Genomic DNA, 22,681 nt, shown 5'->3' on the forward strand with positions numbered 1-22,681 from the left:
TTTGATATTATTATTATTATTATTATTATTATTATTATTATTATTATTATTATTCCTGCTCTGCTGCTTTTATGGAATAAACAAGCAAAGAATCCAGCTCCCCCAACTTGCAATTACTGTATCACTCCTTTCCAAGCACCTTAAAACCACTAGACTGTGATTTGCAGATGTACAAAGTTTCAGGGGGCATTGCGTTGTTGAGCAAGGGCAGATTCTGTTGCTGTTAAGGAGCTCGGAGGCATAGGGTGAGAGAGAGTCGTGTGCCTAGTGCATGCAGTGTATGGTTGCAGAGGAAATGTGGGTTGGTTTGGTGGGAAGGGTTTGGGAAGTACGCACTGTGTGAATCTCTCCCCGGGGGAAGCAGGAGGTTTGTGTGTGTGTCCCTGTGTAAATATACTACGTCAACATAGGAGGAGAAAAGTGTTGTGTATGTATATGTGTGTGAGATTCTGTGAGCAGAGTTTCCACACTGGAAATAACATGCAGCCTGTGTGCAAGAGCATTGTGCATATGAGGTTTGCCCATGTGGTTTTTTCCCATCTTTAATCTGAGAAGCATGTGCAATTGTCTTGTGGATGCAGATTTCCACAGGTCTACAGTCAGCATGTTGGAAGACTCTGCCCTCTGTAGTACCTGTGGTTGCTGGACTACAACTCCCATCTACCCCTGATCATTGGCCATGCTGGCTGGGGCTGATGGGAACTGAAGTCCAAGAGCGTTTGTAAGGTCCTGGGCTCCCCATCTCTGCGAAATGTCAGTGCTTTTAATATGTGATCCCTGGTACGTTGGGACAAGATTGGTCTAGAACAGGGTACAGGGAAACTGTGACCCTCCAGATGTTGCTAGACATCTACCATCGGCCTTGATCATTGGCCCTACTAGTGCGGACTGATGGGAGTTGGAGTTTAGCAGTATTTGGAGTTGGCACCAAGCTTTCCGACACACACACACACACACACACACACACACACACACACACTACCCTTTCCACTTCTCCCCCAGTGTTTTGTTGTTTATTAGGCAGCAATGTCTACACGTGCACACTCCCCTTTGCTAGAATGACAGGCTGCCCCCTCCCTTCTAAAGCTAAATAGCGTCAATATTTATAATGCCTTCTAAAAGCACCAAAATTTCCCCCCATGTTTGTGCATGATAGAATCTTTATCCCTGCAAATCTACAGTGGTTTTTTCTTCCTTCTGTTCCTAGGCAAAGAACCTGTAGGGATTCGTTCCCTGCTTGGGATACATTTTTGCATATAAACAAATTCACTCACACCCTGACATACTTCTCATTAGTCCTGAGGCTTAGAGGAAGCCACATATTGCAACATCTGGAGTCAGAGTCAGTAGAGCAGGACATGACCAGTGTGGATGTGGGGTGGAGCTTCTACATTTTACGAAATCAGGAGCCACCAATTGAGTTCATCGCTTGCCCCCAAGCATTTAAAGCAAAACCCACCTCAAGAAATATTGAGAACTGTAGTTTGTTAAGTGTGCTGGGAATTGTAGCTCTGTGAGTTCCCAGGATTCTTTTAGGGGTTTATAGTGTGTAATCCTATTTGTTTCATCTTTATTTGTTGAGTGAGACATAAAAGCCCATCCTGCGTTTAGGGCCTGGAGTGGGCAACCCTTTTGATTTTCTAGGCCACTTGTCTTTTTTACAAAAGCAAGTATTACTTGTTTAATCATATTCATATCCCTCCCTGTCCTACGAAGAGCTCAGGTCTGCTGCTTGTCATATTATCCTGCACAACAACAGCCCTGAGAGGTAGGTTAGGCTTAGAGAAAATGACTTGAGCACGACCACCTAGTTTGCTTCATGGCTAAGCGAAGACACAAAGCTTTTTTGTTTACCACCCTTTGACTACCCAGACCATGACCTGAGAACAAAACAGGGAGACTAGAGGGGTGATATGCGCTAACTAATATGTATTAAGAGATCTTCATTTGTGACTGTAATTTCGAGCGGCAGTTTTTCACTGGGGTTCCTCAGAAGCTTATCAGTGAGAAGATTAGTCAACAGTGCACAAGATTTCCTGTCTTATCTGTCATTGCTACCCATCAGATGTGCAGCTACAGAGGAGTATTTGGTGTGAGCAAGAGGCATTCATTATCAGTTCAGAAAAAGCAGTTGTGATGAGGCCTAAATCTCTAGGATAGTGCCCCATGTGAAATGAGCAGACTCATAGAACATATCCCAGAATCCTTTGCAACCAGCTGTGATTCAACAGGGAACATATAAGTTCCCCCAATGGTGGGAAGCTTTATAAAAAAAAATCTCAACCCAACTGGGTTAGAAACAATAATGTTCTGCCTAGTTTAGCAGAGTAGTTAATAGTGTGACCTGGAAAGTCCCTCATTCAAATCTTGCCTCAGATAGTGTCTCACTACTAGGTGTAATTAGGCAAAACGAGAGAGATAATACAGGCCTACTTTCAAAGGCTGTTGCTTGCAGGGTATTACTTTACCAACATGAACAAAGAGCTCTGAACACCTGAAATACACTATATATAACACCTAATTTAGCCGCAGCTGAATCCAAAAACTAGCCCCTCCTTTTGCCAGTATAATGAGATTGCAGTCTCGTTCTTCGGCTTCCAACGCCAGGTGTGTTATATTGCCCAGGCTGGTTTTTCAAGTGGTGTGTCATAAATTGGGCCTTCCTGGACAGGTTCCTGCTTTTGGTTCAAACGTACTGGTGGACAGCAGACTTCATGCTCAAAACCAAACTTTCCTGGAAAAGAGAAATTATGTTTGAGTGTATTGAGACACAACTGCCTTGTACATTTAAAACAGTATTCTACCACTTTGAACAGTAATGGCTTCCCCCAAAGAATTGTGGGAACTATCCTTCATTAAGGATGCTGAGTGTCGTTAGAAGACCCCTATTCTCCTCACAGAGCTACAGTTCCTGCTAACATTGTGCCTTGCAGCCAGAGTTGTGAAATCCAGAGCGGCTCAGTCTCCTGATTGCATCTCATCCTTCACCCTTTGGCCTACTTCTTTTTTGGCCTGCTCTGCCAAACATAAAGCAAGTCGGCAAGATCAAATTATTTCTTTTGGATTGAGTTATCCAGAATCAGTTTGCCACTCTCTTGTTCCTCCTTGCTTGCAGTTCCTCACCTGAATTCGGATTGTGCAAATGTACATTTTGTAAATGTGCATTGGAGGAATGGAGCAGGGGAAACCAGACCCCTCACTCACTGAGTAAGGTGCCTCCCCCGACCTGCAAAATTGTGTAGATTGAATCAACCTCCAAAGTTATATGAGAGAAATAACTGAAGCAGTAGCAGATCACAGGAGTTGGAGAGTGTGTCAAGAAACACAGGCGCTACCATATACTGAGGTCACATCCACACCATACATTTAAAGTACATGACTTCCCACAAAGAATCCTGGGAAGTGAACTATAGTATGTGAAGGGTGCTGGGAATTATAGCTCAATCCCCAGAATTCTGTGGGGCAAGCCATTAAATGTATGGTGTGGATCTGATCCTGAGGCAATCCATTGGTCCACCAGCACTGTATTGTCTACACTGACTGGCAGTGGTTGTCTGGGGTTTCAGATGGGGGTTCTCACTACTTGTTTGGGAATACCAGGGACTGACCCTGGGACCTTCTGCATGCCAAGCATAGGCTCTACCACTGAGCTAAGCCCCTTCTCCTGTGGGCTCTTTCTCAAGAGAAATATAGGCAATGCTCTCTTTGCAGAATTTGGTTTTTGTTTTGTTTTTTGCCTCATTCTGCTCTCGATTTAAAGTCGTCTTCTTTGTAGTGGAAATAAGTTTGGTGGGTCTTATCCTTCTCACCTACAACAGACGGACACACTTATTAATTTACTCTTTCTCTCTCTCTCTCTCTTACACACACACACACACACACACACACATTCTGTTCCCCAACTGGGTGCTGAGGTAAACTGTGGGTGTCTTCGCCCCCTTCCTCTCTCCATATGTAGCCCGGCAACCGGAAGTGACTGAGCGAGACATGAGTAGCTGGGAAAACCCCAGTCAGGCCTAACTCAGCCTTGTGGAGGCTACAATTGCAAAAAAAAAAAATTAATATATTAAGAATTTCAGAATGAGTTAAAAAAAAAATTGTACCTGCAGTGCTTGGGAAAAACGCACACCTAGTTATGTCACCTGGCACAAGAAATATTGTGGTTTAACACATATAAAGACTTAGGTTTGCCACATAAGAATTTCAGAATTGTGGATGGGTGGGACATGAATTTATTAATAAAATGAGGACACTTTTTTGCATCTGTGGTGCTGGGAGTGCAGGGGCGGCGGCAGCACCCAGTTATGTTCCTTGACGCGTAAAGTGTTGTGGTTTAACATCTATGGAAACTACATTTGCCACAAAAGAATTTCACATGGGGAAACTCCCCCCTTTTAATCAGTGATGTTTTCTAAAAAGGGCACACTCGGTTATGTCGCTTGGCCTGTGAAGCATTGGTGTTTAACACATAACGGATACTTATTTTATTTATGTATTTACGTACTTACCTATTTATTAGACTTATATACCACCCTTCATCACAAGATCTCAGGGCGGTTCACAAGATAAAATACTTTCCAGTCTAAGATGCTGTGCCATTTCAGAGACTGGAAGTATATATATAGTTGACAGCCTCAATTTCAAAATGACTTGGCTCTCTTCTCCACCCCCTCTGAAGCCAAGGAGAGGCTTAGGAAGTGCCTGTCCCCGAAGGTTTAATTCCTGAGATGAGCACCTTGCCCAAAAATGTCACCCAACGTGTTTGGCGGGGAGGGTGGAGGGTGTGTGTGAGTGTGGGGGCGATTTTTCTAATGGAAACTGAAAGGCCCAAGAGGGAGCAGGAGGATGCTCTGGCATTCCATGCAAACAGCACACCAGGGCCTGGGCAAGGCTATAAGACTCCTGAAATCCTGTATTTCTTTATTGGTTTTGGGGTGTGGAGCAGGGAAGGTGTGGTGTAGAATTCCTCAGAGTCAGGCCCTGTCAGAAGGTGAGACCAGGAAGCAGAAATTTGAACTAAGAACCTTCTGCCTTATTCTGTAGACTGGGGTGGTGGATCATCAGGCCCAGGGGCTGAATTTGGCCCTTAAGGACTCTCTATCTGGCCCTTGGAACTCTCCCAGACTGCGCATCCTCTCCTTAGGCTGCATCCTGAACTGGCCTTGCTTCATACCCCAAATGGATTTTTTTTTGGATGGAATGTGCCCTTGAATTCTGATAATGCTTGCCTGAATGGAGGATAAAGTGGGTGTGTATGTGCAGAAGCAAGTCTATTGTACAAAGGTAAAATTAACATTTATTGCTCCGCCTACTTTTGCTTCTGGCTCCACCCACTGCTGGTAGTGGCCCTCGGCAGGCTGCCTAGAAGAGAATGTGGCCCTTGTGTTGAAAAAAAACTTCCCTACTCCTGCTGTAGATGCCACAGGGCACCATTCTTGAAAACATGTGGCTGAATGAGGATTTGAACTTGGAATGCAAACTTCCCATTCTAACACTGACCATTGGTCTAGTCTGAAATTTCAGTGGGCAGGCAAGGCCCTCCTGCCCTATCCCTTCCCCTTTTAAGTTGACCATACTGGGGGCGAGGGAGATGTGAATTGAAAAGGTCACAGGAAAAAATGCCTTTTTGTTTAAGGGTTTTTGGGGGATGAGTGTGCAGAGGAGAAAAATATGGACAAAGCGGAGCCTGTTTGGGCTATTATTTATCTTTAAAGCCCATCTGATTTCTGTGTTCCTCAGCACAGAGACGAAATAAGTCTCAATATTTTTTTTTTGTACCAGCTTCTCAGATCCAGGCTTCTTTTGAGTCCTCTCCACATCCTCTTTTTGTTGGACAGAGGCCTTCTTTACCACCCACTTCTCAGTCTTTGGTGGGGGGGGGGTAGCTGAGAGAGAGGAAGGAGGCGATGTGGTTTCATCAAGGGGGGTGGTATATCCAACAAGAAAATAACCCCAGCAAGTCTTGCTCTTTGGCTCAGGCTGGAAAACACTTCGGTCTGCTTCGTCGCATGCGGCAAGATTGCCAGCTCCCTCTGTTTTCTTTGTATAACTTCCAGCTGGTGTGTTTGGTACCTTGAAGAAGAAGGGGAGGGGGGAATCGGAATACTGCACTATTTTATATTTGCATCCACTTCCATACATTGCGAGCTATTTATGAGCCATTGAGAGTCTCTTGCTCCATAATGGCAAGATCTGGGGCACAGCGAGATCCTCTATGTGCAATTTCCTTCTCACTCTTGCAGTCCTTTTCCTATAGCCTGGATCAGGGGTAGGCAACCTAAGGCCCGTGGGCTGGATGCGGCCCAATCGCCTTCTAAATCTGGCCCGTGGATGGTCTGTGAATCAGTGTGTTTTTATATGAGTAGAATGTGTGTTTTTATTTAAAGTGCATCTCTGGGTTATTTGTGGGGGCCTGCCTGGTGTTTTTACATGAGGAGAATGTGTGCTTTTATTTAAAATGCATCTCTGGGTTATTTGTGGGGCATAGGAATTCATTCCCCCCCCCCAAAAAAAATAGTCCGGCCTGCCACATGGTCTGAGGGACGGTCCACAGCTGAAAAAGGTTGCTGACCCCTGGCCTGGATCATCCATGTGAAGTCCCCATCAATGCCTTTGTCCTCTCTCTCTCTCTGTCTCTCCTATAGCCCACCTTTTTCTCTAAGTTTGATTTGGCATATGTGGTTTTCTCCCTTCTCATTTTGTCCGCACAACAACCCAGGTTAGTTTGAGAGGCAAACTACAGATTTGAACCCTGGTCTCTCCCAAGTCCTGATCTGACATTCTAACCACAGCACCCCACTGGCTTATGTTTATGCTTTTGTTGAGATGGGATGTGTCACTGAGCTGCAACAAGGCCTCTTACTTTCCTGGATGGAGAGAGGGGAGCATGTGTATTGAAATCTCTTCTGCACAGCTGGAATGAACCATGGTTGAAGTCATATCTATTGCTCCACCCACTTTTGTCTTTAGCACCACCCACCACAGGCATGCAGCCCCTGGAAGGCTGTTAATGGGGGAAATGTAGCCCTTGGGCTGAAAAAGGTTGAGAGAATAAAATAAACCTACGGTTTATTAGTCCTGGCAAACAAAGCTATTCTGAATACAAGCTTATATATGGCCATTATGGAGTTGTGAGGTGGACGAAATGAAAGTCCAATAGTAGCACTGAAGAAGCAGCAGGAAGAAACCAAAGCCTGAGAGAAAAGCAATCTGCTCAATAAGGAATCAGCAAGGGAAGAACGCATTGCCTTTCTGACAAGTGTCATTGCTTTACTCCCAACAATAAGAACGTACCAAAGCCAGGGCATGTTGTTTGCTGAGGCAAAGTCTCAGCCCAGACAGGAAATATTTCCTAGCTGTTTTCCATCAAGGAGACCTTGGTTGGCCAGATATGCATTGAAGAAGAAGAAGAAGAACAACAACAACAACAACAACAACAACAACCACAACCGTATTTTTCGCTCTATAACACGCACCCGACCATAACACGCACGTAGTTTTTAGAGGAGGAAAATCCGTAGGCATGCCACCCATAGGCATTCCCTCCATAACACGCACAGACATTTCCCCTTACTTTTTAGGAGGAAAAAAGTGAGTGTTATGGTGCAAAAAATACGGTAGTTACATCACTAAAAATGGAAGATGACAGAGGACACAAATTTGCATAAAATCTGCAAAAGTATAGCTGCAAATTGAGAAATAATTAAATAAAAACACATAGCACTTGCCTGCCTGCTCAGTCTACTGAAGAGCTGTGTAGCTAACTGTGGGTTGGCAATTTCAAGGCCACTCCTAACATCCCTTACTGTGGTTCCTTACCTTTAAACCAGACTTGGACTGGACAGCCCTCAAATAGAGGTCAGTTTAGAGAACTGTCCTCTGTAAAGATGTGCTTTTTAGTTTTTTGGGGGAGGCTTTTAGGTCCAGAGAAAAGGCGCATAATTGGGGGGGGGGCAAGATAAAGGTGTATCAAATTGGTAGATGGCCTGGAGAAAGTGGCCAGGCCTCTCTACCTTATGCAGATAGACAAACTAAGGTACATCTTCACACAACACATAGCTAAACTGTGGAATTTGTTCCTGCGAGATGTCTAGCAACTTGGAGGGGAAGGTTATCAATGGCTATGTTCTGCATACTCTTAAGGAGCCAATATAGCTCTGGATATCAGTTGCTCAGAACAGCAAGTGCCAAGAGTTACTCTCGCACTCGGGTCCGGCTTGTAAGCTTCTCAGTTGGCCACTTTGAGAACAGGATGCTGAACCAGGTGGGCCTTTGGCCTGCTCCAGCCACCCTCTTATAGGTTATGGGAAAAGGGTAGTAAAGGGTTAAGCCATCTTGGTTGTTTTTTTAAAAAAATAATGTTTATTAAAGTTTCACAAACAATAAAAAGTTTCAAAAATTAAACATAAAAAACTACAAAAATGAAAAAATACAAAAATAAAACACATAAAGAATACACAATAGAAAACAATAGAAAACAGCTAACAGAAGAAGAGAAAAAAAGAAGAAAAAAGAAAAACCAAAAAGCAAAACAGAAAATAGGTATTTTCATATCTTATACTTCATTCACTAGTTTCTTGACCTCCTCACACCTCCCTTTTTGTATTCCAGTTCAAATATTTAATTCAGCAAGTCCTTACCCTATGGCATTTATCTTCACTCAAGATATTAACCTATTGTAAATATAAATTTTCCAATTGTCAATCCCTATTTACATTTTCTTAGAAATCTTTTTACCTATACCACTTATTTTCCATCAGACATCGTTTTAACCTTTAACATTCAACCCTTTAACATTCATTAATTTTACAGTATTTCTGTAGATAGTCTTTAAATTTTTTCCATTCTTCTTCCACCGACTCTTCTCAAGGGTTAAGCCATCTTGACACCCGTGGTCCTCTGCGTCTCCCACACATCCTTAGCGCACCCAGGGGGGCAGGGGGCCCATGTTGTGCAGTTGACGGTGGCGTCAGGAATGTCCAAGGCGGGAGTCGTTTCCTCCCAACTGCCACTGTCCTCCGCTGCCAGCACAAACAAGGCTGGCTGGGCATGAGGCAAGAACTGGGCTTGCTGCCTGCACAATGTGGGCCAGAGGACCTAGCTTGAACCAAGCAGGCCTCTCCTCTCCTCTGCCTCCCTCCCTCCGTGAACTGTGGCACCCCAGGACGGGCCTTGTGCGGGAAACCTTAACCATCTCCCCCTGCTGTGTTAATTATAGACACTTGTGACCATTGTGGCTTCTGGCAAAACATGCGTGTGTTTAAATGCAGCAAATAAGGGCCAGTTCTTCTTCTTGGTATAGGAACACACAGACTCTGGAGCTACACAAAAGCCGTCACTCGGAGGAATGCTGCAATCTCCAGCGCTGAAACAGAAAAGCTGCTCCTAGGGGTTTTTTCATGTGGGGGCATGTTGCTATTATTGTAGGAGAGGGGAATCTGGGGCCTGAAAGTGGCCCTTCAGACCTCTCCACGTGGCCCTCTAAACTCTCCCTGGCCAGGCTCCCTCTCCACAGCCCTCACTGGCTCTGCTTCACAACTTTCTTGAGTCCCCCCCCCCCCCCGGGGCTGGAATGTATCCTTGAACTCTGATAATGCCTCAGGCTTCTCTAGATGGAGGATCGAGGGTGTGTGTGTGTGTGTGTGTGTGTGTGTGTGTGTGTGTGTGTGGAAACGGGCCTAGTGTACAAAGGGAAATTTTACATTCACTATTGCACCCACTTTTGCCTCAGACCTCGCCCGCCACTGGCATTTGGTTGCCCAGGAGGGAATGTGGCTCTTAGGGTCAAAAACCTTCCATATTCCTGATGTAGGGCTGCCAGTGTACCTGGTGTTTGTTTTTTTATAGTAATGTAAACAGCTCTCTGCCCTGAGGACGTTACAGTCTGAAGTTGGAGGAACTGGTTTGGCACTAGGTTCAGGACAGACTTGTTTTTGGTTTTTTTAAAAAGCCTTTCTTTGGCGCAATGCAGAATTAACTTTAAGAAATACAAAATAAATCCATGCAGCATTCATCTAAAAGTGGCTAGCCCACATGGGACCCTTCAGACACAGAGGCAGTATGTACCTACATAACAGATGCTGAGGACAAGCAATGGGGGAAAGGGGCAACCTTCCTTCTCTGCTCATAAGCTTTCCAAATGCATCTGTCTAGTTGTTGTTTTGGAAATGGCATGCAAAAGTAGAGCTTGGTCTAGTTTCTAGCAAGGCAATGCTTATGATACCTTAGGAACATGGGTAAACTCTGACTCGGGCTGTTTGTCCATCTAGTTCAGTACTGCCAACACTGACTGGTAGTGGGTCTCCGGGGTTTCAGGCAGGGGACATTCCCAGCCCGGCTTAGAGATGCCAGAATTTGAACCTGGCACCTTCCGCATACAAAGCAGATGCTTTCCCACTGAGCTACAGCTCTCCCCCAGTACAGTGGTACCTTGGGTTACATACGCTTCAGATTACATACGCTTCAGGTTACATACTCGACTAACCCAGCAATAGTACCTCAGGTTAAGAACTTCGATTCAGGATGAGAACAGAAATCGTGCTCCAGCGGCGCAGCAGCAGGAGGAGGCCCCATTAGCTAAAGTGGTGCTTCAGGTTAAGAAGAGTTTCAGGTTAAGAACGGACCTCTGGAACGAATTAAGTACTTAACCTGAGGTACCACTGTACATTATTAGATAGATCCCCAATTATAGATGAGGTTAATGTGGCCTAACCCTCTTACGGGTGTGGGGAACATTTGGCCCTCCAGATGTTGCTGAACTACAGTTCCCATCAGCCCCAGCAAGCATGGCCAGTGCCCTGGGATGATGGGAGTTGTAGTTCAGCAACATCCAGAGGGCCAAAGGTTCCCCTTAACCTGCCCTCCTGCATTTTAAAAGCACGGGTTCTCAAATCTAATCACAGCTCCCTCCTTTGGCAGGTGAGAACCTCCTGGGTAGCAACACTATCCTGCGCCACCCGGCCTGGCTCACTGACCTCGATTCTCGACTGCGGAGCCAAGAGGAGGAGCTGACGCTGGTGAAGTCGGCGTTGGCAGACGCGTTGCGGAGGCTCAGCTTCTACGACCAGCAGATCCCTCTGCTCAGGCAACAGCTGCTTGAAGGTGAGGGTGTCAAGAGTCCCAATAGATGGGCAGCTATCTATTTGTTGGTTTGTTTCATAAAAATGTATATACTGCTTGATTGTTAAAAAAAAGGAAAGACCCTCAATGCAGATGGTAGCTTTTAATCAGAAGAAAGGTGCATATATACAGGTGAGGGGAGGTGAACCTTCCTAACTGTACCTCCCTGCTGTTAGGCACACAAAATTACCGTATTTTTTGCTCTATAAGACTCACTTTTTCCCTCCTAAAAAGTAAGGGGAAATGTGTGTGCGGCTTATGGAGCGAATGCAGGCTGTGCAGCTATCACAGAAGCCAGAACAGCAAGAGGGATTGCTGCTTTCACTGCGCAGCGATCCCTCTTGCTGTTCTGGCTTCTGAGATTCAGATTTTTTTTTTTCTTGTTTTCCTCCTCCAAAAGCTAGGTGCGTCTTGTGGTCTGGTGCGTCTTATAGAGCGAAAAATATGGTATTCTCTTCATCTCAGGTCAGACACCAGAAGTGAGCCATGGAGAGTGAGAAGTGCCTGGGGTAATGGAGAAAAGTGCCTGGGTGAGCAGGGGGGTAAAGTGGAGGTGGAAATCCCTGCTTCATGTGAAAATCAGACCCCATCCTCACCTGGCAGGTTGCTTATAGCCATCAGATTGCTTCATGGGGATGGTTGCTTTAATTCAGATTCCTTTTTCACTGCAGCAAATTCCGGTCTGTCAGATACCAAAGATCCTGCACTCCTTCCACAGGACAATGGTGCCTTCTGGAGCCTGCCTGCTGCTTTCTCCAATGATTCTTTCAGGTACTTGCCAAGGGATCTTTGGGGGGGGGGAATTGAGGCCCCAGCAAAGACTGTGCTTATGGGACCATCTGCAGCTAACTCCCAAACCATGGAGGCTAGTCTGTTAGGGCCTGCCAGCCCTCAGCCAGCTCCCACCTGCCTGCCATCTTATTGATAACCAGCCTAGGAAGGTGGCTCTGCCTGTTTCCTCCTCCTCAGTCACAGTGTTACTCATTGTAGGCAAGAAGGGGGATTAGTTGGCTCCACCTGCCATTGGCTCTAGCTCTGCGTACTGTACCTGAGAGTGTGGAAGTAAAAGGAGAGGAAGTGCTGTATAGTGGTTAACTAAGTGTGGTGGAGTGAATGAATGAATGTTTATTATTATGACTAATAGTAAAACCAGAATTTCAGCACAATTTTTTCATAAACATTAAAACGGGCAAAGTGGAATTTGACAATCAATATACAGTACCAATTAAATGGATTTAAAATATGTATCCAAGGAAATATAAACTCAATGATTTTTTTAAAAAACCCCAGAATAATTTGACTGTGAGCTGTGTCAATTTATGACTGTGGAACTGTGTGATGGAGTAGCTAACTAAGTATGTTGTTTGGTTGAAAGTTGCTTTGGGTTCCCTTGGGCAAGATAAAGTGATTCACAAATTTAAATAAAAACAACTGCCGCTTCTGTTTGAGGGAAATTCTGTTGTTTTCTCAGCATCTCAAGCTGCATAATTTAGTCACAGAGAATATAATACCATTCTCCCCCCCCCCCCCGAAAAAAAACCACACAGAAGTGTTTTCTTGCACTTACTGCTCACTTTATTGATTTGTTATTACATTCACATCCCAACTTTCGTCCAAGGAACTCTCGTCCCCCTCCCATTTTATTCTCACAACAATTCTTTGAGGTTGGTTAGGCTGAGAGGCAGGGACTGGTTCAAGGTCACCCAGTGAGAGCTTCATGGCCAAGACGGGATTTGAACCCTGGTCTCCCAGGTCCTAGCCCAGCACCCTAACAACTACTCCGCCAGCGGCTCTGTTACCGCACAGTAATTGCATAATAACTCCATCATCTGGGAGGAAAAGCTTGGCTTTCTGAAACACATCTGACATGTTGACTTTTTAAAGGGGTGTGAAGGGTGTTTACAAGGATGATTGAAACAAGCTGGCATCCCACAATTCACGTTGTGTTTTGGTTTGCAGGTCCACTATTGTGCAGCAACCTGGAGGCTACAGGGAGTCAGTGCCTTCAGCTGAAAGGGCCCAGGGCTCGCCAAGGGTCAGCGTCGGGACGCAAACAGAGGAGTCCTCCATGCTGGAGGCAAAGCAGAGCCAGTACCTAAGCAACGGGCACCTTAAGCAGACGGAGAGCTCGGTGGTTCAAGGACAGACAGACCAAGCCCCTTCCACCCTTGGACAGACAGGCTTCACAGAGGGCTTAGCCAGTGGAGGCCCTTTGGAGACCGTTAAGAACTCCTTTGGGTTGCAGGCCGAGGGAGGAGGAGACCCAGGATTTGCCTTGGAGTTGCAAAATGTTCAGGGAAAGCAAAAGGAGGAACCCCAGGCTGGAGGCACTGGTTGCCACCTTCCTAGGACTTGCCCCCACGAAACTCAAGACGTCGGGGAGCCTCCCCTTGAAGACAGCAGAGACAAAGTCTCCGGCGTGGGGCAGTCCCAACCCCCAGCTCAGTCGCTGGGTCAGCTCCCAGCATCCCCTGAGCCTCCTTTGGAAGTGGGGAGCAGCAACAGCAGCAGCAGCACCCCTGCCTCACCGGTCCCAGCTGTGCAGAGTTTGATGTCCAGCAAGAAGGAGCTGTGAGTTTGAAGGCTGAGGGAACTGGGCTGGATTCTTCTGGGAGAGAAACAGAAAGAGGGGCGAGTGTTTCATAAGGTTATGATTGCTCTGGATTTAGTCTTGTGGGTGTTTAAAAATAAATAAAAATCAGCAAAACTCTAGAGTCCTATTCCCAGATCCAAGAGAAAAAAGCTTGTTTAAGACATGGAGTCTATCTGCCAGAGACCATAGCTTCCCATATGCATATGCCTGGGTTTAAGGCTGGGCGGAGATGAGGTTTAGTTTAGTTTAGCAGGTTGGAGCAGAGAGACAGGATTCCTAGGTTTTCTGTCTGATTCTGGGTTCAGGGAAAGACCCACCCATGGCTTGATATTATGTGAAGAGACTGTGTGCTCCCTTCTCCCCTTGCATGATCTGATTCGTTTATTTGCCTCCTTTTGTACATGTTTTTTAATTCAACTGACATATCCTGAAAAGTCTCTGCCAGTTAGTGTAGGCAGAGCAAGACGGACCAATGGTCTGACTTGATATGAGGTGGATTCCTGTGTTCCAGATACTAGGAGTGAGAGCAGTGCTATGTCTTTCTCCCTGAGCTCCTTAGCCTGGTGCCATCAGGTATGGCAGAGGATGTTGCCCCATTGCTGCTGTTGAAGATCCAGCTGCCTGTTTAGTTGGATTCAGTACATTGCACATAGGTGAACATATGTTCCACCCCTGGTGTGACTCACTTAGGATCAGGATGTGATCGTCCTGTGGCTTCCTGCACACCTGTTGAAAACTGATTAATCTACTGGATGGATTTAGGACATTGGCTGGGAACGTTTGTGGCCCGGTGGGACAGATCTTTACCTCTCCCCACCCCACAGGACAACTTTAGCAGGTGGGTGGGACCACCCACATGTCAATCATCTGACATCCTAACTGACAGCAGATGACAGACAGGTGGGTTGCCCCACCCACCTGCCAAAGTTGACCCACGGGATTGGGGGGAAATGGAGACCACTCAGGACTGAACTTCCCATTCACCAGCTGATAACGTGGTTCTCTCCTGCTCTCCAGCCAAATCTCTTCTGCTCCACGCCTGACACCAGCTGGACGTGGTTGGGGAAAGCTTCCTCAGGGGCCAAATCAGGAGGGCTGGTGGGCCAAATCTGACCCACAAACTGGAGGTTCCTGATTTAGGAGAAAGGGAAACACTGGGGCTGGCGCTGTCCATAGACAGCCATCTCAGGCAGTTGATTTTGGGTATCATGAAGGAAACAAAATGGGAGCCAGTTATTTATTTATTGCTCCATATTTCCTGTCAGAGAAGAGGAGAGTCGTTTGTGAGATTTTCTGCCACAGATGCCAAAATCGCGTGACCAACCTTGGGTCTGGTGTGTGTTGACTTGGGGGTGCACACATTCACCTCAGGCAGCGAAATGTCTCAGGTCGGCCTTGTCTCTGGGTCACTTATTGTCCTGTGATTCACCCTTTCTCTCCCCCTCTACCATTCTGAGCTTCTTTTCCTGCTTGCTCAGAGGAGCCCGCCCCTTTCTTCTTGGCTGAATTGAAGGTTTGGTAAAAACCAGGCTCTATTTGCAGCTGTGGGCAGAGCGTTGCCCCCACACCACAAGGCCAAAGGCAGCAGCTGCTGCTGCTGCTGCTTCTTCTTCTTCTTCTTCTTCTTCTTCTTCTTCTTCTTCTTCTTCTTCTGGCTGTGAAGAGCTCTTCCTCAGAAGAAAGAGCCTGTCTTCTGCTGCCACTGCCACTTCTCCTTAGAAGAAGGGGATGACCAGGGTTGCTCCCTCTCAGTGGCCTACAGCACCCTGAGGAGAAGCAAATCAGCCAATATCCGTGGGTGCAAAATAGACTCACAACATAAACAACTTCCGCTCTTGCAGGCAAAGGACAACAGGGGAGTTTTTGACTGCGGGATGCATCTCTGTTGCTTATTTATTTTATTTAACACAATTTCTGTTCCACTGGATTGTAAGCAAACCTCTGAGTGGTCTACAAAAACAATGATTGAGTTGCATCCATAAGAATGTAAGAAGAGCCTGCCCGCTGGATCAGGCCAGAGGCCCATCTAGTCCAGCAACCTGTTTGCACAAAGGGAAGCCCACAAGCAGGAGATGAGCGCAAGGACAACGCTACAAACTTGTGATTCCCAGCAGACGGTGTTCAAAGCTCTACTAGCTCTGACAGTGGAGGTAGAACGAATGCACTCTAAGTAGACCCACTAAAATTAATGGACCTGAGTTAGGTTTTGTCTGTTAATATCAATGGGCCTACCTGGATCAGAGGTGCTTCCAGCTGACCTGTTTATTGAGGATTCTTTCCGATTTGTTTGCAGGGAGATTGGACAAAATTGGCTATTTGATGAACATTCCACTCTGATTTATTTGTGGGGAGCACCAATCATGTTGCACGAAGGGAGGTTCCATCCCACCCTTCCCAGTGCATTTTCCTGCCACTTTTCTTATTGCAAAAAGTCTGGTCTTTCAGGGAAGTGAATTTGTTGTGCAAGAGCTCCAAGTCAGTTCTATTTGCACATCCTGAATTTGCCTATATGTTCTTGAGTCCCACCTGAAAGTAGCGACAGTCTAGCCCTATAGGACTAACGTTGGATACGACATCATAGTGCGGCACCTTACCTAGTCCCCCTTTCTTTCTTTCCCAGACTGCGGAGAAACAGCTCCTCCGACAAACCCTCCAAAACCAAGCAGCGCCTCTCCAAGAAGGCAGCGTCCTCAGCCAACCTCTTCAACCACTCCAGCAGCTTTGAGAAGTGAGGCGCACACAGGCACCTACCATGTATCACCCCAATTTTTCTGATTTAGGGACATGAGTGGCATTTGGTTGTATTTTCCCTGAGGGTGGGGGAGCCTGCACTCAGTGCATGTTCAAAAGCACAGTGCCACCCCAAGGTTGCCCTATGGATTGTTTATTTGGAGATGCCCAGGGGCAGTCTGCAAAAAAGAAAAAATACACTAATAAAATATAACTTCAATATCTTAAAAGAAAGGGGGGGAGGGAATACATTTTAAAATATTTGCCTGGTGCCAGAAATATAACCATGGTGCAGATGGGCTTTTCTGGAGAGGGAATTCCACAACCACAGTACCAACACCAAAAAGACTCTGCCTCCCACTTCGGAATTGGGGGGGGGGATTTGAGTCAGTCCACATTTAAAGGCAAACCCGGTTGATTTGCATTTTCCAAAACAAGGTATGAACCTCTTTTGAAATTTGAATTTCTCCAGACTTTTCAATGCAGTTCTCCAGCCTAGTAATTTGTATAGAAATGCAGAATGTGTGCATAGAAATGCATATATTAGTGAAAATAAAGTACAAAAAAATCATTGTATTACTGGGAATAGGTATTGAGAGATGTTTGCACTAAAATGCTGGTGAATTTGCAGGAAGATTTTTTAAAAATGCAAATAGATGTGGAATTGTGGGGAACTGAATTTAAGATTGGGGGAAAAATGAGATGCTGAGAGAAATGGAAATGGACAGATTTGCACTCTTTCTCTCTTGCTGGTTGCTGTCCATCTTAACTAACACTACAGGGCACCTGGAGGAGTATTACTGAAGATGATCTCTGGTGAATCTGGCTGCTCCTTATAAGCAGGGATAGCCAACATGGTGCCCTCTGGGTGTTTTGGTTTCCAACTCACATCAGCCTGCATGGTCATTGATCGGGGATAATTGGGAGATGTAGTCCAAAATATCCAGAGAGCAGCATGTTGGCTAATCTGTTATCTACAGCACACCCAAATACACATAAACATAGACACACACCATATATTGCCATGTGGGATTTGGTTATGTTTGCTCTGTGGGGAGTAATAGGGTATTGTGTGCATGCTCAGAGGTAGTGTTCTTCCCAGTGCTATTTTTCTAAAAAAAGGGGTGCTAGAACAAAACACAAACACCTCCCTTGTTCTCTTAGAATGGCAATGGCGCCCACCTGAGAGGTGCTAGAACTCAGTTCCGGCTGAAAAAAAGCCCTGGTTATTCCACAGTTCATTTCCTTCTAAGTTACCTACCACACAGGTAAACCCTGACCGGCCCCTTTAATGTTCTGTTTTCTCTTTGCAGCCGAACAAAGGATCCCTCCCTAAGTCCAGGTGAGCTTTCAAAGTCAAGGATGGCGAAGGGGACAATAAAGCTGTTTGGTGGGTTGGAGATGTAGGTTGGTGAAGGCTGCTCCAGGCAAAGATGCAGCCCCTTCTTCTTTCCTACAAATCCCTAATGCTTCCTTCCTCTCCCTCTGCATAGGGCCACTGAGCGCTCGACGGATGCACCAAGGTGAGGCTTCAGAAACGATTGCATTGGAGGGTTTGGGAGAAGAAAACAGGCAGGAGTTTTTCTCCCTCTGTCTGAACACCAGAACTTGGGGACGTCTTATGAAGCTGAAGGTTGGAAGGTTCAGGACAGACAAAAGGAGTCCTTCTTCACACAGTGCATATGGGAGATTGTCCCTCAGGAAGTAGAGATGGTCACCAGATTGGATGACTTTAAAATACAATTAGGCAAAATCCAGAGGATAGGGCTACAAAGGCTAACTGTTGGAGGGGGTATGCTTCTAAGAACGTAAGAATAACCCTGCTGGATCAGGCCAGTGGCCCATCTAGGCCAGCATCCTGTTCTCATAGTGGCTGCCAAGATAACTGTGGGAAACCCTCCAACACAACCCAAGCACAAGAGGACTCTCCCTTCCTGTAGCTTCCAGCAACTGGTATCCAGAAGCATTGCTACCATCTACTAGTAGTAGTCACTGATGGCCTTTTCCTCCAACAAGTTATGAATACAGTCGTACCTTGGTTGACAAACGACTTGTGAGTCGAATGTTTTGGCTCCCGAATGCTGCAAGCCTGGAAGTGATTGTTCCGGTGTTTGAACGTTCTTTGGAACCCAAAAGTCCAGTGCGGCTTCCGTGGCTTCTGATTGGCTGCAGGAGCTTCCTGCAGCCAATTGGAAGCCGTGCCTTGGTTTCCGAGCATTTTGGAAGTGAACGGACTTCCGGAACAGATTCTGTTCGACTGTAGTGGTTTCTGGAAACTGCAGGAGGGGAGAGTGCTGTTGTGCTCAGGTCTTGCTTGCAGGCTTCCCATAGGGATATATAGCTGGCCGCTGTGAGAACGGGATGTTAGACTGGACGGGTCACTGGCCGGATGCAGCTGGCTCTTCGTAATGGAAGACAGAACATCTGGTGGTGCCTGGGGTGGAGTTAGGCCACACCATACATTTAAAGCACTCTTGACAGCACTTTAAACGGTAATGGCATCATCCAAAGAATCCTGGGAGCTGTAGTTTTGTTAAGAGTGCTGAGGGAGGGCTGGATAGAGAGGCCTGGGGGTGTGGGTTGTGTTTGACCCCTAGGCCTGAGGTTCTTCATCCTTAAGATAGGAGCCTAGGCAAAGTTTTATCACGTGATTCTCCTGGTTGCATCAGGAGTCCTGAAAAGTGGGTGATGCTTGGTCGTTTGAGGGGCAGGACCTCCATAGCAGAAGACATGCAGATTGACTTTTTGGGCCAAGGTGGGTTTGGCATTTGTTGTGCTACAGCTGCTGATGCCCACCTGTTCCCTCCTTCTGTTTTTCTGTCCCTTTAGAAGGACGTTCCACGAAGATGTTCCTGCGTGGCCGCCCCATCACCATGTATATCCCTTCCGACTTCCTCAACTACGAGGAGCTGCGCATGGAGCTGCCGACCGAGAAGTTGAAGCTGGACTGGGTGTATCCTTTCAGGAAGGAGGAGGCCTCCCATCCCAGCCTTTCCTAAAGCACAGTAGCCACCACAGAATAACACTGTTTCCCCGGTGAAACCCATTCAGGGAGGGGTAGCCAACCTGGTGCCCTTTGGGTGTTGTTGGACTCCATTTCCCATGAGCCTCAGCCAGCATGGCCAATGATCAAGGATGGGAGTTGTAGTTCACCAAGCTGGCTAATGAGAAAATGAGAGACTGAGAAGAATAGGCTGAGAGGAATAGAAATGAACAGATAACGCTCATTCCCCCCTCCCCCCCTTTCTCTCTGTGTTTTATGCCTTACCCCACATGGCAGTGGCACCTGGAGGAGTGCCTCTGAGGAGCACTGACTGTGCCCTATAAACCAAAGGTAGCCAACATGGCGCCTTCCAGGGTTTATTTGGACTCCATTTCCCATCAGCCTCAGCCAGCATGGCCAATGGTCAAGGATGATGGGAGTTGTAGTCCACAATGTGTGGAGGACATGAGGTTGGCTATCTCTGAATTGAAGCATGCAGATCTAGGGAATAGGAGGAGGATTGTTATTTAAATTTACACTTGGCTTCTACCTTCTCTGTTTTTTGTTTCTTGCTGACTAGGTTGAGGGAAAGAACTGCAGATCAGTGGTAGAAATCTGCTTTGCATGGAGAAGGTCCCAGGTTCAATCCTCAGCATCTCCAGGTAGAGCTGGGGTGAAAACTTCCTGCTTGAAACCTTGGAAATCTGCTGCCAGTCAATGTAGACAACACTGAGCTATATAGACCAATGGTCTGATGGGATTAGGCAGCTTCCTATGTTTGTTTGTATTATTATTATCATTATCCCAGCCTTCCTCCAAGAAGCTCAGGGTGGCATACACAGATCCCACACTTTTACCCACACGACAACCCTGAAAGGTAGGTTGGGTTGAGAGTTAAGCAAACCGGTTCAAAGTCACCCATTGAGCTTTGCAATTGAGTAGGGACTAGCACCCAGTTCTCCCTGGTTTGAGTCCCACCATTTGGGCCCCTGAAATAGTGGGCTCCCTCACAGGGGTGTTATCACAAAAGATGACAGAGCCATCGCTTGAGTCCCCAGTGACACAGAGAGCAGGCAGGCGTGGCTCCCTTGTCCTCCCCGTTTTGCATTTGTGTCGGTTCTTTGCTCCTTGACGCCCGTCCCAGATATGGATACCGAGGCCGTGACTGCCGCTCCAACCTCTACGTGTTGACGTCAGGAGAGCTGGTCTACTTCATCGCCTGTGTGGTTGTGCTGTATCATGTGCAAGATCGCACACAGCGCCACTACCTGCGGCACACTGACTGCGTGCGCTGGTGAGTTGCGGAAGCCATTTCCCAGACCCGCAACCTGCACCAATACTCCTGTGTATATTACCTGTATGTACACCCACAACATGAGGGACTCAGGTGACGCTGTGGGTTAAACCACAGAGCCTGGGGCTTGCCAATCAGAAGGTCAGCGGTTCGAATCCCCGCGGCTGGGTGAGCTCCCATTGCTCGGTCCCTGCTCCTGCCCACCTAGCAGTTCGAAAGCACGTCAAAGTGCAAGTAGATAAATAGGTACCACTCCAGTGGGAAGGTAAACGGCATTTCCATGTGCTGCTCTGGTTTGCCAGAAGTGGCTTAGTCATGCTGGCCACATGACCCGGAAGCTGTACGCCGGCTCCCTCAGCCAATAAAGCAAGATGAGCACCGCAACCCCAGAGTCAGCCACGACTGGACCTAATGGTCAGGGGTCCCTTTACCTTTACCTTTACCTTTACCTTTACCTTTACCTTTACCTTACACCCACAGCACAGGGACAGGCGCAGGAAACATACAGACAAATACTTGTGCTCACTCTCCCATGATGCAAGAAATAGGCACTCCACTACAGACACCTAGTCTCACCAGTGGCGGCTGGCGTCCAATGGGACTGGTAGGCTGTCATTTGCCAAAGGAAATGACAGGCAGGGACAGAGCCAATGACAGGCAGAGCCAACCATCCTCGCTGCATCACTGAGACAGGAGGAGGGAGAAACCAACAGGCGCGGCCACCCGCTGGCCTGGTTGTAAGTAAGTAAGTAAGTAAGTAAGTAAGTAAGTAAGAAGGCAGGCAAGTGTGTGGGGTTCGGTGGCTGAGAGCAGGCTGAGGTTGGTAGGGCAGCACCCCATTCACCAAAATCATCCAGATTTAGGGGAGTGTGACTGGTTCGCCTGCACTGGGTGCTGAACCAAGAGGGCGGTGCAGGGGGCACCGCAAAGATCACTTAGAACAAAAGGCAAGAGGTGGGAGGGGGGGCGGACATGCTGAATTTTGGCGTTGCTTTGGTCCATGGGGGTTGAGGGTGGAGAATCTGATTGAGCAAAGTGGTTTTCACCTTCTCTGGAGCGATGGGGTTAGGTGACTTTGAGCTTGGGAGCAGATGGTGGATCGGGCCCTTTCCTCTTGTGATTCTGTTCTTTCTCCAGCCTAGCAGTGCATCCTGACAAAGTCCGCGTTGCTTCAGGGCAGATGGCTGGTGTGGACAAGGATGGCAAGGTAAACCCCTAGATCTGGGAGGCACCCAAGGCCGTGATTTCCCCCCTCATTTCAGCTACATGGCTTACAAGTTTTTTGTCCAGAGATAAGATTAATTGGCTGCAGTGGTGCCATCAGATTTCAGACTTTGGGGCAGAGAGGTTTGGGGCTCCACTCAGCGAAATGAGCCAGAATGCTCCCAAACACAATAGGACTGGTGGCCTTTCACATTTTGAAGTAATGCAAAATGCTGCCCAAACCAGTGTTCTTCAACCTTGGCACACAGATGTTGCTGGATTATGCAGGGATTATGGGATGATAGGAGCTGTAGTTCAACAACTTGCTTTTAATTTCTTTGTGCTTTTAACTTGTTCTTAGCTTGTTATGATTTCATTGTTTGGTTTTACGTTTTTACATTGCTGTAAACCGCTGAGATACAGCGTTATGATACAGTGGTATATAAATATTTTTGTATTTATACAGTGGTATATAAATATTTTTGTATATAAATATTTTTGTATCTGGGGATGCAGGGTTGAAAAACATCTCTTCCTGCCTCCCAACCAGACCACGCAAAGTCCAGAATCTAAAATTACCTAACTGCCCCACTTCCTGGTTACACAGACATTAAAGATGGAATTCAGTAACCTATCAAAACAGAATGCGCTTAAATGGCAAAATCTTCTATTGGTCTGGCTACTGACAGCAGCGAAAGTACAAGTAATGCACTCCTTCAATCAGCAAACAAAGCGTTATGAGGTGTGAATAACAAATGGA

General features: G+C 46.7%; 1 protein-coding gene and 1 long non-coding RNA gene across 2 annotated transcripts in view; one reads left to right on the forward strand and one right to left on the reverse strand.

The window, feature by feature from the left end:
* Window positions 1-22,681, forward strand: part of EML3 (EMAP like 3) — a 38,592-nt gene that overhangs the window by 1,087 nt on the left and 14,824 nt on the right. The window contains exons 2-10 of the mRNA XM_083477509.1: window positions 10,918-11,100; window positions 11,790-11,889; window positions 13,078-13,689; window positions 16,332-16,439; window positions 17,755-17,783; window positions 17,935-17,964; window positions 19,271-19,394; window positions 20,569-20,718; window positions 21,856-21,925. Of these exons, the coding sequence (XP_083333635.1) occupies window positions 10,918-11,100; window positions 11,790-11,889; window positions 13,078-13,689; window positions 16,332-16,439; window positions 17,755-17,783; window positions 17,935-17,964; window positions 19,271-19,394; window positions 20,569-20,718; window positions 21,856-21,925 (1,406 nt within the window). The remainder of the gene's footprint in view (window positions 1-10,917; window positions 11,101-11,789; window positions 11,890-13,077; window positions 13,690-16,331; window positions 16,440-17,754; window positions 17,784-17,934; window positions 17,965-19,270; window positions 19,395-20,568; window positions 20,719-21,855; window positions 21,926-22,681) is intronic.
* LOC310694555 lies at window positions 2,450-8,263 on the reverse strand. Its single transcript, XR_014519744.1, has 3 exons — window positions 7,819-8,263; window positions 7,066-7,193; window positions 2,450-2,734 (listed from the first exon to the last, which is right to left on the reverse strand). It is a non-coding gene; the product is annotated as an uncharacterized lncRNA (long non-coding RNA).

Source organism: Podarcis liolepis, assembly GCF_965112155.1.
Source record: "Podarcis liolepis genome assembly, chromosome: 15".
Classification (NCBI taxonomy): domain Eukaryota; kingdom Metazoa; phylum Chordata; class Lepidosauria; order Squamata; family Lacertidae; genus Podarcis; species Podarcis liolepis.